General features: G+C 44.5%; 1 protein-coding gene across 4 annotated transcripts in view; it reads right to left on the reverse strand.

Moving 5' to 3' along the window:
• ABCA1 (ATP binding cassette subfamily A member 1) overlaps positions 1-19,776 on the reverse strand; it is a 151,718-nt gene that overhangs the window by 76,652 nt on the left and 55,290 nt on the right. For 2 of the 4 annotated variants that reach the window (XM_027772663.1, XM_027772664.1), the window contains exons 6-8: positions 13,735-13,800; positions 5,776-5,897; positions 3,032-3,208 (exon numbers count right to left, since the gene is read on the reverse strand). In XM_027772663.1, coding sequence (XP_027628464.1) covers positions 3,032-3,208; positions 5,776-5,897; positions 13,735-13,800 — 365 coding nt within the window. The remainder of the gene's footprint in view (positions 1-3,031; positions 3,209-5,775; positions 5,898-13,734; positions 13,801-19,776) is intronic. The other 2 variants (XM_027772665.1, XM_006150595.3) reach the window with 1 other exon arrangement.

Consider the following 19,776-nt stretch of genomic DNA (forward strand, 5'->3'; position numbering starts at 1 on the left):
CTTAAAACTCACGCCGGGCGCGTGTGCGTGCATGCCCAAGATCCCGAGAGGAGAATGGAGGAGAAGGGATTGCGGCGTGACCATCCCCCCTGGGGGGTGATTTCTCGCTTTCTGTCTCTATGTCTCTCTCTGTCTGGCTGGCGAGCGCACGCACCCTACAGTGAAAATCTCCCCCCCCCCAAAAAAAAGAGTAATGTTTCGAAAAATGTCTCTCCTGAAGATCCACTTTGGGTACAGAAATGCATATTGACAGAACACTTTCTCTGCCCATTATGTTGGACCTGCTCTTGAGTTCTTAGCACAATTAACTACCCACGTGTGATGAATGACACATCTACCTACCACCACAAATGATGTTTCAAATAAGTATTAGGAGAAAAAGGCTGCTAATGAAAGTCAAAACTCAACCCCAGTATTCCAACTAAGGATCTGCTTGATTCAATAAATAAGAGACACATTTCAAAATGTCTGCAAGTCATTTTCATCCCAAAGTTGCAGCCTCCAAAATCATCTTTATCCAAACCAATCCTGACAATTCACTGTATTCTAATTCTAGAGCCTCATTTTCCGACTCTGTGGAGAGAGGAGCATGAATAAGACCTGTGATGCACCATACACCAAAGAGACGTAGAGAAAACTCATGGTGGCCGCTGTAGCCAATACCTAATCATGAACTAACTGACCCACAAGGCAGCAGGATGGGATGTCATGTGGTTGAAGTTGGGAAAGTACATTTCCATGCACCCTGTCATGTTGTAAATCCTCCCAAATGGAGACACTTTCTAGTTGGAACGGAGCCATTAACTGTCAGATGGTGAGGACTGTATCATCATTCTACCTTGAGTGTAATTCAGACATGTAGGTAGAGAGATTTTTATAAGTTGTGCACATCATAGGTGTTTAATGAGCAAACAGTGAAACAGAATGAATGAGTGCCAGAATAAATTACTGTCTTCTAAAGTCACCCATATTTCTAAAATTTGAACCATTGTGACTGAATGTTGGAACACTTCTGTCTTGCAGTGGAGTAAAGCAGCCCAGAACAGTCCTAAGAAGTGGTTTTTTAATAACCTTTCATACCATTTGTAATAACTTTTGATCTTCTATGTCTCACAATGTAAAGAGTGCCAGCAGGCTGCAGATGTCTGCATAAGTGAGCTTATCTGACGAGTTAGGCCAGCTGCTTAGGACTCCAAACACCTCCATAAAGAAATGTATATCACTTAAACCTCTCACATATGGAAATGTTAACCACAAGAATCACTGAACAAAGCACTATTTTAAAACAAATCAAAATAAAAACTGAAACCATGGACTACTTCTAGAATAAAACAAGAGCAGATCTTAGGAACTGGGCCTACGTCCTTCACACTGACTGGCTTGGGTACTCACCACAGACACATGCAGAGCTCACACTACTACCTTCATCTCAGGCAGCAGCTGCAGCATCAGTCAAGCAAGATACAAGAGCTTCTTGATGGTCAATGAGAGACTAAAACCTCAGACCTGCCTCTAAGGTCACATTCAAGGGACTGATTTAGGCGCAGGGTTCAGAAACTGAACATTCTTAGCACCCTGTGGAAGGAATCCATTCTATAAAGAATTCACATTGACAAAATCTGAGAGAATTATCATTTCACTTTATTGTAATGGCTGAGGAACAGCACTTTCCAGGTACAGTCTTTCACAAGGAATCTTTCCCTGGTTTAAAAGAACCTACTGACAAATCTTAGCCTGGTGAGTAGGAAACCAAGTCACTGGATGTTCAATGATACTGCTGGGGGCCAGGGGAGGAGCAGGGAGGGAGATGCATTTCATTAGCACTCTCAAGAAACCCTGAGACACATATCTGTTCTGGAACTACACACAATACTCTGTTGACCAAAATACTCAGCCTCACCTGCATTCTTTGGTTAAGAATAAATATATATTCTTATGGAGTGCTTCCCTGGGCTGATCAAATTTTGCTGCAATTTTTTTTCTTTGAATGCAATTTGTCATTGATTAATCTAATTATTGGTTGCAGTCCCATCTAATTTCAGAGTTTTCCTACTGTGAGAGCCCACAATGTCTCATTTCTGACGGGAACTTAAACATGAATTGATATCTATGTTTCCATTAATCATTTCAAAGTTTTTCTTGGACCAGCAGATGGAGTAATGGTTACATTGTTGGACTCCCATGTAGTCAACTACAGTTCGAGTCCCGGACCCATGGTGGCAAGTGTGTATGCATGCATGTGTGTGCGTGCCAATATCCCAAAAGAAGAATGGAAGCAAAGGAACTGTGGCATGGTTATTCCACCGGGGGATGATTTCTCAATTTCTGTCTCTGTATCTCTCAGTATCTCTCAGTATCTCTGGCAAGCACATGTGCTATATAGCAAAAAATCTCTCTATAATAATAATAATTTCAAAGTTTTTTTTTTTAATTTATGGAATTCTTCAAATAAATTCTTTTATTTATTAATTGGAGAGGTTTTTGCTATAGGGCACATGTGCTCACCAGAAAGAGAGAGAGACAGACAGACAGAAAGCGAGAAATCACCCCCCACGGGGGATGGCCATGCCGCAATCCCTTCTCCTCCATTCTTCTCTCGGGATCTTGGGCACACATGCACACGCACCCGGTGTGAGTGTAAGCCACCAGGTCCAGGACTCGAACCGCGGTCAACTACATGGGAGTCCAGTGACATAGCCATTACACCAACTGCTGGTCTCTCGTCAAATAAATTCTTATTTAGAATTATAATACAGAAAATATTAAAAAGCAGGTCTTCTCTGACTGAAACAGACACAAGTGACCTTGGGCTTGGACTCAGACACACCTAGCTCATTTCTCCCCATTCACCCCTTTGGGAGATGGCCCAAAAGTTTGAAAGAACAGTTAGAATACCACTAGTCTAAATTATGTAACAAACTCCTAGTTAGCCCTATGTTTCTAGAAAAATGAAGTCATGTTGTCCAAGGAAAAACATCACATTCCAAAAGCATTAGTGCTTGCAGCTTCTCCACAGAGCGAGTCTACTCACCAGGACTGGCTTCAGAATGTCCATGTTGGAACGAAGGACTTGCTCGGCTGTCTCCAGCTGCTCCCTTGGTAAGCCACAAAGCTCAGAAATTTCGTGGTCACCAAGTTGAATCACTTCTCCTAATTTTGATCCATGGCACAGACTAGTCAAATGTAACTGGTAGCCTTGTAAAAACACCTAAAAGTATTTCACGCAAAGAGAGATGAGCAAAACAGGGTTACAAAAATGGGTAAAGCGGAGTCCTTGAAACCTTTGAGGGAACTTCACATCAGGAAAGTCATGACACATTTTTGTTAGAAAACACGTCATGACTTTCCCGACAACCTAATAGCTTTGAAGACCTTAAAATGGGCACCCTGACAACAGTCTAGTGCATCAGGTCTTTACTGAACTTAGGAATTTATCAAGGCACCAGCTGACAGGACATTTCAAACCTGCATGTTGTGTTTTGACTCCATATCACCTACACATTTGGAATATTGCAAAGGCAAATCGTGACCAACTCTTTTTCTTACTAGTTGTAAAGGTGATCCAGAGCCTGGACTCCTGGAGCCACTTTTATTAGAAGATAAACATCATCGGGACCAGCAGTTAGCGTAATGGCTATGTTGCTGGACTCCCATGTAGTCGACTGCGATTCACGTCCTGGACCCGGTGGCTTAAAACTCACGCCAGGTGCGTGTGCGTGCATGCCCAAGATCCTGAAAGGAGAACGGAGGAGAAGGGATTGCAGCATGGCCATCCCCCCGGGGGGTGATTTCTCACTTTCTGTCTCTCTGTCTCTCTCTGTCTGTCTGGCGAGCACACGCGTCCTACAGCAAAAACCTCTCCAAAAAAAGGATTAAAAAAAAAAGAAGATAAACATCATCATGATTCTGAAATTTATGAAACATTCAACTAGGATTGGACTAAATTATGGAGGACAAAAAGCATTTGTACTATCTATCTGTAGGTATATTTAACTAATGCACAGAACTGTGTTCAAACAATTCCAGAATTTGGAATCTTACATTTTACTTGCTATAGAGTAGAATGCCGAAAAGCCTGGCCTCTTATTATCTCATTGATAGGCTAATTCTTAGTTAATCTTTTGTTTTAAAAAAAAAAGAATCATTTTATTTCACTTCATTTATTTATTTTAATTTTATCAGAGAGGGAGAGAGAGAGAAAGCAAACTTCCAGGTCCAGGACTCAAACCATGGTCAGCCATATAGGAGTCTAGCACCCTTAACCATCGTGTCACCTGCCGGGCCCAAGTTATTCTTACTTATTATTATAGCACATCCACTGAGAGCCTCTCCTTAGTCATATTTCATTTACTTAATTAGCCTCTCTGAGACGAACAGAACTGTGCTTCTTCGTATATAGTCTTTACTATCCATGGACGGCAAGCTTTGCAAAGGCTCTGTCATGCTCGTTCTTTATCCATAGTGCTAGAACACTACAGGGAAATGTTTATTGAGTGAATCAATGATGCGAAATCTTTATCCCACCATTATTAACTTCCCTGTTAGCTTAAATCAGCACAGTCTGTTCTGCCAGTAGAAGAACCTGATGTAAGTGATGCATCAAAAGCCTCTCAAAACCCATGCAGCTTTCTAAACACTGCAGAGCACTTGGCTTGCCATAGTTTCCATTGCATTTTCACCTACTGCCCAATACTCAGATGCACTTCAGGTTTACTCCTTTAAGGAGTCCTTGCTGCCAGGCTGTCGGTCTACCCTTAGTGTCTTTATTTAAGAACGACAACACGGAAATTCTAACTACCATACATAGACCACTCCCATGCTTGGGATGCTCCTTATTTTAAACTGATCAGACGTGACAGATATGAAACTGGCAGGAGGCAATGGAAATTGTGCTAAATACAATTAGTTTCAAAACCCGTCTGCCTTTGGCCTATCTCCCGACCACACGATTCGTAAACACAAGGCATATTTTCCTAGTTTCATAAGGGAAAGCAGTAAGCACATTTTTCTAATTTTAAAAACACTAGATCATGTGAAGCAAAGACCTTATTTTCAAGCATAAACACTTCCACTACTTCTGCTTATTGTAAAGACAAGCTTGTGTGTAGACATAAGACAGAATGAAGAAGCAGTTCCCTTTCTGCCAGCGAAGAAACTTAAGAAGCATCTCTGAAAAATCAATAACGACACAATTTGGGTCTCCTACCCATTGCACGGGAGCTGTGTGATATTAATGATGCCAGCGGAAACTTCCTAAGATTCTATAGTTCAAGTTCTACATAAACATTAATATTATTTCCTGATTTTGTACATGTTTTAAGATCTCCTTATACAGCGTTGTCTATCTTTAAAAGGAACTTTATGTTTCTCCTTTCTTAGATTTTATAGACAGAGCTGCTTCAGATCAATAATCCTCCACCCTGGTTATTGTCTGAGAACTGTGAAATTAAAAAATAAAAGTTTAATTCATCTTAACTTAAAAATGTAACCCTTTGAACTTAAAAATGTAACCCTTTGAGGAGGAAGTCATCACAAACACCCACTGACAGGCAGGAAATCAGCCTTATTTCAACCAGCTGGCCCATGACACCAGGTTGCATTCCACTCTCTGGATAATTTGGCAGTGCCAGGCTGAGCAGGGAGGTAAAATGAGGTGAAGGTGAACTCGCACTAACCAGCCCTCCGCCATCATGACAAGGACAGGGGTGTATTCATTTCCTTCCAGGAGCTTGAATAATGTAATCACCATCAGCCCCGCTCCACAAGGCGGCTCACCTTGTGGAGACTGACATTAGCCCTCAGCATCTTGTCCACAGTCGGCCTTGGGAGAGACAGGTTGTTATACAGGAGTCCAGAGAAGGTTTCATTGTCCACCAGGAAATCTTGAAGCTTCAACCCTATCGGGAAATAATATTTTATCTTCATTTAGTAAGGAACTCCAAAAATACAAAACCAGCACGATGGGGCAAGTGGAAAATAAGTATCATAATATTGACTGCCTTGTTTTAAACCAATTGATGACTGCAGGCTTCTGGATGAAACACACAGAGAAATGACTTAGGGGAGCTTTCCCTTATCGAGAGAGGCATAAAAAGATCGCTTTCTGATAACATGCCAAGCCACTTTCGGTGTGTGCTCCCACACTCAGTACAACAGGGCTGTTACACAAACACACACACCCCTTCCTCGCTTTTCAAGCAAAAAGCCAAACCTTTTCAATGGTCTCATCCCATCCCACCTGAGATCTGTGACACTGAACTCACTGCTCCTGTCTCGTCAATGCCATCTCATGTACCTAAAACTGGAGAGATGTAAAGCCTCAGAGGCTAATCAGTTAATGCAGAACAGCCAATGATTCTCAAACCTCAGTGAGTATCAGAATTACCTGGAGAGCTTGTTAAAACACAGATGGCTGGCCCCCAGCCCCAGTTTGTCTCATTTAGTGAGTCTAGAAGGGAGCTTAAGAACCTGCATTTCTAATATGCTCCCAGGTGATGGTGATGCCAAGCCCACTGGTCTGGGGAACACACACTGAGAACCACCAGTACAGCGTACTATGCGTATCAAAGCACTTTCACAGACATGGCCTCATTTTAATTCCAAACATTTGAGACAGACTAAAATGCAAGTCTGCCATACCTTTAGAAAATAATGTAAGCACATATTTAAAAATCAACCCTAGTAATTGACTTGGTTGCTAGGGCGTTTTGCACAGAATCCCTTTAAATAATAGGTCTTCCAGGTACATTCAGAAAAGGTTTGGATCAAGTGTAGTGAAACAGGAAAAGCACTGGCCAGAAACCCAGAATTTTAGTCCCTATAACTAGAGCTGTATCTGGTTGTGTCACTTGGTTATTTCATAACATAACAGGTTTCTGATCAAATACTTGGACTCTGAAATAGTACCATTTTCCATGGCTTACTTGTCTACTTACTCTCCTTCCACCCCACCTTCCTTCTAACCTAACTTCTTTGCAATAAAGATGAAACCAGCTCACCCTGACTGCATGGCCAAGCGGTCATCAGTCCCAGAACCGCTATCTACAAATCCAGGCACAAACTGACCTCTAGGGGGCATACTTTGCCAACTCAAACCATTTACTTGAGGAGAAACAGGTTCGATCTGAAATTCAGGCTACAAACGCAAGGCTTAATGAGGACAGGAGTTAATCCTTGGAGCTAAAAGGGTCATGTGCAGAGATAAAGTACCAGGAGGCCCTACAACCCAGCCAGATTCTCATCAGTGCCCCGTGATCTAGGTAAGTTCTCCTTTAAACAAACTTCAATAAGAGTTACAGAATCGATGTCTCTACAAACTGTCACCCACCTGGGGCTCCCACATGAGGCTACACTGTTAACTGTGGACTCACGCCTCACGTCTATAGTTGTCAAACCTCAGAGCACCTGATGCTCATTTAGGGAGCACACTAAAATGGGTTCTTGGGCCCAACCCCTACAGATTCTGAAATAGTGGATCTAGAATGGGGGACCCACAAATCTGCATCTTAATAAGCATCCTTTGTACTTCTAAGGCCTGTAGTCTAGGCACCATATTTTAAGAAATGTTATCTTACATATTGTCTCCACTAGACTGTAACTATAGGACACGTAATATGAGTCTTACCCTATTAACTCAGATGCCCAGATCAGGACCTGGCACAGAATTGCTATTCAAGGTAGTAATACTGCTCAGTTTAATAACACTAGGAGCTGAGATTAGGAGTAAGATTCCAAAAGTATCTGAGCAGCATCCCAGGAGATATCCTTTCAGCTGAGCAGGTCCAGGAAGAACCCAGTGATGGCAGGACCATCCCCAGGCCATACTCCAGAAGTAAATGGAGGCCCTAGCCACCAGAACTGTCTTCCAGGGGCAGAAAGTGACATGCAAGTATCCACTTCCCTCAGGGTTGGGCCAAACAGGAAGACAGGCAGGCAAGTTGGTGGCTTCAGTTAAGGTCTAGCGTGAAAAGGCAGACCCTGACTGCCATGCAAACGTAGGAAAAGCACCACACTGAGAGTCAGAAACCTGGGCTATGTATCCATTTATTTGCCAGGTCATTCCATCTAGTTCTGCTTCCATTGCCTTACCTAGAAAATGAGGAGTCAAAAAAGAGCTCTGAGGGCCAGCAGATGGCATAGTGGTTATGTTGCTGGACTGCCACATAGCTGACTGTGGTTCAAGTCCCGGATCCGGTGGCTTGAAACTCATGCCAGGCACAAGTGCATGTATGCCCAAGATTCCAAGAGGAGAGTGGAGGAAAAGGAATTGCAGTGTGGCCATCCCCCCCTGGGGGGTGGCTTCTCACTTTCCCTTTCACCAGCACTGCCTCTGTCTTTCTCTCTGGCGAGCAGGTGTGCCCTAAGGCAAAAATCTCTAAGAAAATTTATAAAAAGCTCTGAATCCTTGGCAGAATAAACATGGGAGCTAACCTTACTGATCAAGAAGCTACACATCTTTCTGGGCAGAGCCGGAGCAGAGCAGTACATAACATCACATTCAGAACTGTAGCCCTCCCTCTGAGCAGAGCAGCAGAAGTGTGGAAGGCTGACCCACGGCTGCACTCGCAATGGGTCTGGGCCATCCAGCAACACTCTGGAGACCCGCGAGTGTGCTCAGCATGTTTATAAGACTCTTCTGTTATGTCAACAGGCTCTGAGGATGAGAACAGCTGGATGTGATCAAAATCCAACCACCGACCACTGAATCCTCTGGATGAGACACAAGAACCAAGAGGCCGGCTAAATGGTCAAGGGCCCTGGGCAGTGCACGTACAGGGTGTGGTGGGATTTCTGGGTGGGGAAGCAGCAAGGAGGGCCAGAGATCCCTCTCTATGAAGAACTTGCAGTCTGATCACATGGATACCATCAGCTTAGACTCACATACCACCACCAACAGCTGTAACTGGTGTAGACACAGGAAGGCCGAGGGGCACACACTGGTCCTCCTCCATGGCCATCTCTTAAATTCACCTGGGAACTTTATAAAGATCCCAAAGCCAGGCCACCCTCCAAAACAACTAATCAGAACTGTTACGGGTTAAGACTAGGCATCAGAACTAAAAAAATTCCAGCCAAGTTTGAGAAATATGAGGAAAGATCAGGGTTTAAGACTAGAAAAACTGGGACCAGCAATTAGCGTAATGGCTATGTTGCTGGACTCCCACGTAGTCGACCGTGGTTCGCATCTGGGACCCGGTGGCTTAAAACTCACGCCAGGCGTGTGTGCATGCGTGCCCAAGATCCCAAGAGGAGAATGGAGGAGAAGGGATTGTGGCGTGGCCATCCCCCCGGGGGATAATTTCTTGCTTTCTGTCTCTCTGTCTCTCTCTGTCTGTCTGGCGAGTGCACGCGCCCTATAGAGAAAAAAAAAAAAACTCCAAAAAAAAAGACTGGAAAAACCTAAACTGGATGCTCCACTCTGCTGTGAGTTAGCTGTGTGACTGTGAGAAAGTCATCTTGCCTTTCTAAGCCCGCGTCTTCTTACCTATGGAGATAATAGCATCCACCTTTCAAAGATATGAGGACTAGATATATTCACATGAAAAGTGAGTAACTAGCTCATGGAAGGTGCTAAATAAATGGTATCATTTTGTTATTTTTGTACAGATTTTTTTTCCACTCATCTTTACCATACAACAATGCCAAGTATAGAAGAGATAAGGACACAGTCTCTGTCCTCAAGGAACTTTCTGGGTTGGTTAGGGAAATGAAATGGCCAATCAGAAGCAGGAGAGATTAGAAAGGCAGAAGAAGACAAACAGATGTATTTGCCCAGGATGAGATTTGTCTTCAAGCCAGTCATGGGCTGATAGGGAGGATTAAGCTGGAGCCAAGTTCTAGAAAGAAAAAACAAACAAAACAAAACAAAACAAAACAGAGAGCCCTAGAAGCCACGGCTGGTGAGGAGAGAGTGAGACCTTTTGTGATGGCAGGGACCAGGATACCCTGTGGTCATGGTGTTCTGTACATAGTAAGTTCTCAACAAATGTTTGTGAATGAATACATGAAAAGGAAGAGACATAGTGGAAGGAAAGTCCTCAAAGCCTAAGACTTGGAGAGTAGAAAGGAGAAGGAAGAGGGGGGATGCAGTGTGAGGACAGAACAGGGTGGCTTTACACCTGCTGAGCTCAGTCTTCTCTGTTATGTTATTAGAAAAGTCAAGAATATTGAGAAGGCCAGATGTCTAAAACAGCCCTTCTCCTCTTACCTCTTCATGACTTGGCCCAACAGTCACCTCCCAGGGAACCTGCTCTGACCTTCTCCTCTTCAACCTGTGAACATTTTTGTGTCCCAATAATGTCATCTTTCCCCTGAGTGAGTACCACACAGTTGCCCACATATACTTCTTTTTCCCAGAAGAACAAAAGAGCCTCGGGAACCAGCAGTTAGTGTAATGGCTATGTTGCTGGACTCCCACGTAGTCGACCGCGGTTCGTGTCCCGGACCCGGTGGCTTAAAACTCACGCTGGGTGCGTGTGCGTGCGTGCCCAAGATCCCGAGAGGAGAATGGAGGAGAAGGGATTGCGGCGTGCCCATCCCCCCTGGGGGGTGATTTCTCACTTTCTGTCTCTATGTCTCTCTCTGTCTGTCTGGCGAGCGCACACGCCCTACAGTGAAAATCTCTCAAAAAAAAAAAAAAAAAAAAGAGCCTGGAAGGCCAGGATGTGTAACTCCAAAGCCGACATTGCCCAGCCCAAAGAAAGCTCTTAGGAAATCTTTAGTGTATGAACAGATAAATGCAAATGAGTAAATAAATTAATGAGTTGATGTGTACTGGGATATTGGCAATTGTAGAGAAGTGAAATCACCTTGCAGTAGTTAGGGATCAGTGCAAAAAACAAACATGGTCAAGATGACCGTGGAGTGTCACTAAACCTTCTCAGGCACACTGGCCCAGGGAAGAGGCTTCAGGTACGTGGTAGCTGGCAGTGGAGTAGGGGATAGAACAGATGTTGGCTGAGCCAATTACATGATAAAATGGAGATGACAGTGGCATCAACCTGACGGGACTGAGCTAAGAGTTCAATGAGAAAACGTACCTGCAGGCCCAGTGTAATGTCTGCTACTGAGAAAGATGCTCGGTAGAGGATGGCTGATACCATCATCATTTTCAGGAATGACTGACCTCATTGGCTTCATGGCTAATGTAACCCTAAAGCATAGTTAGAATAGATAAGACCGCAGGAATAACTTTGCAGCTAAGTGAAGATATTGAATTTGTGATCTAAGATAGGCATGTGTGTGTGTGGGTGTGCCTGTTTGAGTGTACCAAGTATTTGCCTACCTGAGTTCCTGAGCTGAACAGAATGACTGAACTTTTTCTGCTGATACTGTCCATAAGGTGAAGGAAAGGTTTACGCTGACTGATTTGTCTATTCAGAACTTCATAAAAGAACAGATAAATACAGCATTTTTCAGAGAATCAGTGAGAATGATCATGATTGTCAGTCACTACAAGGATGGACATAGGACAAGAGGAAGATGATCAGTAAAAAAGCTCCATGTCTTGTCATTCTAGGCAAGACAGAGACCACTTGGTGGAAAGGACAGTCACTTAGTCATTTATCTTTTTTTGGGGAGGGTGGCGGGGGGTTCCTATATGGCACGTGCGCTCGCCAGAAAGACAGAGACATAGAGACAGAAAGCGAGAAATCACCCCCCAGGGGGGATGGCCATGTTGCAATCCCTTCTCCTCCATTCTTCTCTCGGGATCTTGGGCACGCACGCACGCACATGCACTCGGCGTGAGTTTAAGCCACTGGGTCCGGGACTCCAACTGTTGTCGACTACATGGGAGTCCAGCGACATAGCCATTATGCTAACTGCTGGTCCCGGATATGGATTTTTTTAAATCTATAAAATGTGCAGGGGCAAGACAGTACTGCAGGATTAAAACAGAATGCTTGTGAGACCACCCACAGGGAACAGGGGATGGTTCTTGCCTTAAGTCCAGAGACCTCCCCTGAGTACATCAGGCACATGTGTCCGAGAGTTGGAGTTGGATGAGGCTGGGAGTAGAACACAGTGTCAAGACCTTGTTAGGGTGCTGTCTCCCTGTCTCTCTCTCTGTCTCTCTCACTCACGGAACAAACAAACTTTTTTTCTTTTTAATGTGTGGATTGGAGATGATCTCTGGGAACTTCTAATTCATGACATTTAAAAGAACATGGGAGGGACCAGCAGTTGGCGTAATGGCTATGTCGCTGGACTCCCACGTAGTCGACCGCGGTTCACGTCCTGGACCTGGTGGCTTAAAACTCACGCTGGGCGCATGCGCGTGCATGCCCAAGATCCCGAGAGGAGAATGGAAGAGAAGGGATTGCGGCGTGGCCATCCCCCCGGGGGGTGATTTCTCGCTTTCTGTCTCTCTGTCTCTGTCCGTCTGTCTGGCGAGCGCACGCGCCCTATGGCGAAAAAAAAATCCTCTCCAAAAAACAAAAAAAAGGACATGGGAAAAGAACTGTATCAGTGCTGGATATAGCATCAGATGATCTGAATTCAAATCTCAGTTGGGTATTTCCGGTAACCATGAACCTTACTTTTCCCCTTTTCTTAATCTCACTTGACCTCAGTTTTCTTGGCTATAAAATGGAGCTAATAACGTTCATGGGGGTTGCTGTGAAAACCGAAGATAACGTGCAAGTGCTTTCAGGAGAAAGAGTTAATGAGCATCATATTTACATGAGTAACTACCACCAAACACAGACATCAGGGAGCTGGGCCACCCACTAATTAAACATGAGTCCCCAGTGCTAGCAAAGACTGAAAATCCCTATCCAGCCAAAGGCCAAGAGAGCTTTTCTACCACAGTCTATCTCTTCAATATAGACCAAGGGACTTGATCTCTGAGCTCAGCCTCCTCGGTCTGGCTGGAGGAGCAAACTGGCCTGCAAGCTTCCCAAGAGTTTTGCTATGAGTACAGTGTGGCAGGGCAAAGGAAAGGACAGAAAACAAAACAACCTGAGAACCTAGAGTCTATAAGGAAAACAGGTGAAATGTGTGTGGGTGGGCTGAGGAAGAGTGAGACAGAATCCTAAGTTTCTTGCCACTCATCTAGGCCAGGCCTCTCTATTGAGCTCAGGAAAGCAGGTCTGCAGGCAGAGAAAGGGGTATGGCAGGGAGAGGCCTTACCCCTGGGATGCTTCCAGGTCACTTAAGTGCTCTGATGCTTCCCTCTAGCCTCCTGCCAGGGCACAGACCACCTCCCACCTAGGGAGCAGAGGGTGAAGAAGATGGAGAAGGAAGGAGGGAGGATGGAGGCAGGGGGAACAAGGGAGGGCAGCAGAAGAAAGGTGAAGAAGGGAAGCCCTCAGCGTGAGCTAGCTGGGGTTACTCTCAGTCAGTGCCCTCCAGTCCCCAGCTCAGGTTTCCAGATCTCTATCTTCTCTTTTGCTCAAAATAAAAAGGAACCAAGCAATCAGCTGCTTGAGAAGTGGGTGGAACACCCAAGTAAAAAAAAAAAAAAGAGGGGGGGGGGGGGGGAAGAGGTAGAGAAAGATCAGCATTCAAAGCCTAGATTTTCTGCTTCAACAGACCCCTGGATGGGTCTTCCAGTATTAGCTCTATTAAAGGGACAGTGCGGTGGGGGTTAGGGGGTCAAACTGTCTGGCCCTATAAACAAGACATTGAAACATTTTTCTGCTATGAAAGGCCTGGTAGAAACCCATTCTATGTCTTCCAGACACTCTTTGGTAGTTTGGGTTTGTTTTCCTGGTGCTGGGGTTCTATATTCACCTTCAAGGAGAGCTGTTGTCCACTTCACTGAGATGGCTGAATCCTCAGGGAAGATGGTATTCAATGCTAGGGAGAAGGGGGTAAGACAGGGGACATGGGTGACTCCTTGGGGCTGGTGAGAGTTGGCTGAAAGTGTGAGGTACACAACACCTCAGGCCCTCTCTGATGTTCAGCTGACCTGGGCTTCTCAGCCCAGGAGACAGTTCCTTTTCTGTGGTAAAGGCTTGCTATGGGATTACCAAGGCATATCCAAGAGAATTCAGGTTTTGGAGTCTGGCTAAACTGGTTCAAATCTCAGTTCCAGAATTTTCCAGTTATGTGGCCTTAGGGAAGTCACTTGGATGTGCTGAGTCTCCATTTTTTCATGAATGGAGGTCTACTTTCTTAGGAGTGAAGGTTAAATAAGCACTAATGACACTGAGTGTGTTAATAACTACCCTGAATACTGACACACATAAGGCAAGATAAAAATACAAGCTCAAAATTAAACATGTTCAAAATAAATGGTGTTAAAGTCACAGATGAAAATTATGGAAACAGTTCCTAAGAAAAAACAGAATATTTAAGATTATGCTCCATGAACCCTTTGAGGCAGGCACTAGAGAAGCCAAAGTGTTCTCTTGAGAGCAAGAGAGTTCTAGAACTTTAGAAAACATATATTTCTTCAGTATTTTATACACAATGTGAACTTGCATGTGTTCATTAAACTTCTAAATGGCTCTTGTACTCTACACACCCAAACGCTAGTACTACAGCTCAACAGAACAATATTTTTCTTGGTGCTCCTTGAAGTTAAGAGCCTGCAGCAGAAGAAGGACTGTGTAAAGACTCAACCCCAGGGGGAAGACCAGCAGGTGGTGTAATGATTATATCGCTGAACTCCCATGTAGTAAGGCATGGGGGCAGGTAAACAGAGTGGTAAGCTTTCCTCCTCTCTACCACTCCAGAATCAGCCATCGCAGAAATCAGATGCAGTTTCGTCTACCAAGGCAATAGCACATCTGGTATGATTCAAATCTCCGTATCCCTCTAAAATTCATACTGAATCGCCAATGTGATAGTATTAAGAGGCGGGGCCTCTAAGAGGCGATTAAGTCATGGCAAGGCCCTTTTGAGTAGGGCCCTTATAAAGCACTTGAGGGAGTGAGTTTTTTCTCTTCTATCTCAGAACCCAGCATTCATTCCCTCCAGAGGACACAGCAAGAAGGACCCATATTGGAAGCATAGAACAGCCCTCGCCAGACCCCAACCCTGCCGTTCGTTGCCTTTATCTTGGACTTCTCTAGCCTCCAGAACTATGAGAAATACATGGCTATTATATAAATCACCCAGTCTCAGGTATTTTGTTATAGAAGCACCAACACAATATCCACGTATTACCAAGAAGAGGGAAGGTAGAAGAGGTTGTTGGAAGCCCCTGGAATGAGGACTGAAGTTAGCTGATAAGAACCAGAAATGGGGGAACCAGCAGTTAGCATAATGGCTATGTCGCTGGACTCCCATGTAGTCGACCACGGTTCACGTCCCGGTCCCGGTGGCTTAAAACTCAAGCCGGGCGCGTGTGCGTGCGTGCCCAAGATCCCGAGAGGAGAATGGAGGAGAAGGGATTGCGGCGTGACCATCCCCCCTGGGGGTGATTTCTCGCTTTCTGTCTCTATGTCTCTCTCTCTCTGTCTGGCGAGCGCACGCGCCCTACAGTGAAAATCTCTCCAAAAAAAAAAAAAACAGAAATGGTAGCCAGACCAAAGAGCCAGTGGGGACTGGCCACAGAGGAAAAGACGGACTGTTCAGCCTATGGCAGGCATAGGCTGGCTTGGGAAATGAAAGGTAGCACTGTAGGGGCCCAAACATTGGCCCAAATGAGTTTTAGAACTAAGAGAAAAAAGAGTAAGAGGCAAAGCACCAACATCAGAAAAAGCAACAAAATAGCTGGGAAGGAGACTTCATGAAGAACTCTTTGTGAATACTAATAAAGCAGGGACCAGCAAGTAACGTAATGGCTATGTCGTTGGACTCCCATGTAGTCAACCGCAGTTCGAGTCCCGGACCCAGTGTCTTAAACTCACGCTGGGTGCGTGTTTGTGCATGCCCAAGAGGAGAAAGGAGGAGAAGGGATTGTGGCCTGGCCATCTCCCCTGGGGGTGATTTCTCACTTTCTGCCTCTCTGTCTCTCTCTTTCTGGCGAGCTCACACGTCCTATAACAAAAACCTCTTAAAAAAAAAAAAAAAAAAAAAAAAGACTAATAAAGCAGAAAGATGAGAGAGGGTGCCCAGAGATTAAAGGAGTAAAGAGAAAATAAGAGGTCAAAAGTATGAAAAAAAATCTGGGTCTGGCAGGTAGTGTGGTGGTGAAGGTGCTAGATTCCCACATGGCCAACTGTGGTTTAAGTCCCAGACCTGGCAGCTTTCTCTCTCTCTCTCTCTCTCTCTCCCTCTGTCTATTTGGTCAAATTGAAGAAGAAGAAAAAACTCTCCCTCTATTTGGTCAAATTGAAGAAGAAGAAAAAAATAAAATTAAATAAATAATTACTTAAAAAAAGAATAAAGTCTGAAAAAATTCAGTTCAGAAACAGGAAAGATTGAATAAGACAAAGGGGCAGAGAAAAAAGGAGCTGAAGAAAAGGAAAAGAGAGAGCAAAGCATTCAGTTTTCCCTAAACTGGTCTCTGATCTAAACTGGAACAAACACTCCTAATACGACAGGATATGGGACCAGAATCAGAAGGACAGAAAATAAGTTAAACATTCAAGTTAGGTTCTGAAATGAGACTCTGCTACGGCCGGTCTAAGGAAGAACTGTTAATACAGGTAACGCAGAAACAGTTTAACTTTTGAAATTTAAAAAAAAAAAAAATGTATTAAGGAATATGACAATGCTTTGTGGGCAGAGTAAAGTGGTTCATGATTACTAAGCATCAGACATGTTATATGTAATGTTTTCCAGACTGTCTAAAAGAAGCTTAGGAGAAAGGTATTGTTATTCTCATTTTTCAAATGAGGAAACAGATCCTGAGAAGAGGGTATCTTGCTCAAGAACATAGAACAAGCAAGTGGCAAATTTCAACCCACACAGTTTTGACTACAAAGCTTTGGTTCTTTCCACTGTATCAGCCATAAATCAATTGTTTTACTCCTTTAAAATGCTTCATCATGATTTTGGCACCCAAAGCTGGTAATGCCACCCATGCTTTCTGGTGTTGGAATGAGGCAACACAGTGGCATTGGGTGGTAAAAAGATGCTAAGCCTTGAAGTCACACAGACTTGGATTCAACGTGCAACTTTACTCAGTGACCTTGGGCCACATTCCTTACACTTTCCTTCAGTTTACTTATCAATTAAATAGGAATATAATAACAATCTGTTAGTGCTGTTTTAAGCCTTGAATGTAATGATCTATTAAATATGTAAAATGGAGCCAGCCCACAGCCTGGTGTTTAAGGGAGCTAGATCCCACGTGACCAACCATTTGGTTTGAGTCCTAGGCCCAGTGGCTTGAAAAACATGCTGATGCATGAGCATGCATGCCCAAAATCCTGACAGGAGACAAACGGAGGAGAAAAGATTGGAGCGTGATTATGTCCCATAGGGGACGTTTTCTCCCTCTCCATCTTTCTGTCTCTCTCTGGCAAGCACATGTGCCCTCTGGCAAATTTTTTAAAAAGCACAAAACATGTGAAATTATTACCTAGCATAACTTAGTCTGTTGGACAGAGTGTCACTGTAAGATTGTCTTGTTGTGCCTCAATGATGATGAGAGGGCCAGAAATGAGAAACATTCAATGAGAAACAAACTGGAATCCCAAATTGCTCTTCGTCACCCACTGGGTAAATAAATCCTATACTGGAAAAGCAGGAAACATGGAACACTGTTCTCGATGTTAAAAATTCAAAAATTTTAAAGGCAGTCTGATATCTGTGGGGTACATGCTGTTCTGTGATCGAATGCAATTGTGTTTTCTATTCTTGTCTGGGTAAAGCTGACCTCTGATTTGATTTAGTTCGAGCAATATTTCAACACGGCAGTAGAGCACTGCACCCTCCCAGTTACAGCCCAGCTGGGGCCGGGCCTCTGCCCTGGATGAAAACCAACAGCCTGGGCTCTGGGATGCAGCCTGGCTTTGACAGGTCTGGGAAAACGTTCTCATGGTTGGTGGAAAGGTTTCAAATGTGAGACTCTAAGGCTCTAAATCAAAATTTTTGACAAGTGCATAAAGAACATGAATTGCAGTCAAGGAATTTCCACTTCAGTGACCTAATGTTGACACGTGTGTCATCGGATCTCCCAATAAGAAGACACATTGGGGGCCCACAAGGACAGAAAATAAAGTTTGTGGCTGCAACCTCAACTTCAGCAGCTGCCCAGAGGAGATGAGGGGGTTCAGACAGAAAGCAGAAGTCGCTATGAGTCACAGGATGTTTCTTCTAGACAGGCCTTGAGAAACATTCCACCCGTGCCTGTTACCCATAGGCCAGGAAGTGGTGGAAGTTGAGCATTTCTCTCTGAAGCTCTCTTATCTCCTTTCACATCCAAGCCCATTCATGCCCAGTATCCTGAGACCTTGGAGAAGTTTCTGGCTACCCAGGACTGCTCTCCTTAGGATTTAACAACAAGCAAAGTATGAAAAACTGGGGTTCCAATCCTATCACTGCCTCTTGCCAGCTGTGCTTTCTTAGACACTCTCAACTTCAGTTCTTTCTGTGCATAATCCTCTTCATTATATAACGGCTGTAAAAACACCATGAACTAAAGTATGAGCTGGTATTTATTGAGCCATACACGGTAGTAAGTGCTTTGGCCTTAATCATTTAATGGACACATTCCCAAAAGAGATGATACTATTATCTCATTTGTGAGGAAACTAACGCACAGAGATGTTATGGAATTATCCAAGATCACACAGCCGATGATGCCAAATCTGTTCTATTAACATTAGATTGTACTGTCTGCAGAATTATAAAATGTTAGTTGTGCACTCCCTTCCTCCAACTCCCTGCCAACGCCAACTAAATTGCCATATCACTTAAGGCACCCTGCCCCTGGAGTTCACAATGTTTGGACTTTTAAAAATCAAAGTAGAATCAAAAGTCTACACTGTCAGTTCTCCCTATTACCAGTAAATCTGACAGCCAGAGAGATATGATCTTTTTCCCTAAGTAAAGTCCAGCATAGTAACCCTCAGGACTAAATTCACTAAAGCCTTGGTTGGAGCCACAACATATAAGCCAACCAGATTTGTTCCTTGAGCAGATGGAACAGGGCAGCCATGCCATTGACTCAATAGCAGATCTAGCTGAGAGGACAGAGTAATGCCAAGAGCTGAGTGCAGACGGTGGGATGCATCTCTTATGGGGTGTGCCATTCATATCGACTGTGGTGTTCATGCACCTCTAGAATACGTAACGAGTATAACTTGAAAGCCATCCCAGCTGCCCCACCTTCCTGTCCTCGCCGAATTCAGTAAGTCCAGAACATGATCTGTAGCCCCACAGAGCACCTACAAGGCTTCTCTAGTTAAAAGGTGTGTTCACATGGCTCTGAGTGGAAACAGGAACAGACACCTCAAGACCTGAGACCTTGGCTGAGCACAGAAGATGCTGAGTTCCATGCACAGGGGAGACTGGCTGTCTTGCCTTCAGCCACACCAAACAACCCACAGCCCATATACACCACTTGGGTTATGCCACACTTGACTCTCACTAGCCTAGGAACCGTCCCCAGACCAGCATATGCACTGGGGAGGCTAAGGGAGCAGCTGTGGAGTGAAGCGGTGGACAAGAGCCTAGCCAACTATGGACATGGGCAAACAGGGAGCTGAGGAACTTCTCGGATGGAACGTGAGGGTGGCCTACCTAGGAAGGCAAGAAGCCTCGGCCCAAGCAATACACAGTGCTCATTTTCCAACCAAGCAGTAAGACCTGACCCCTCCACAGACAACCCCGCCCAGGAGGAGCCACCTAGAATCACAGGAGTGGCAGGTGAGGTTCTAGGATCTGGAAGAGCAGTAGGAGTTGGGACAAAGTGGTTGTCTGAGCAGAAATGTT

This window comes from Tupaia chinensis, unplaced genomic scaffold (assembly GCF_000334495.1).
Source record: "Tupaia chinensis unplaced genomic scaffold, TupChi_1.0 Scaffold000291_1, whole genome shotgun sequence".
In the NCBI taxonomy this organism is placed as follows: Eukaryota; Metazoa; Chordata; class Mammalia; order Scandentia; family Tupaiidae; genus Tupaia; species Tupaia belangeri.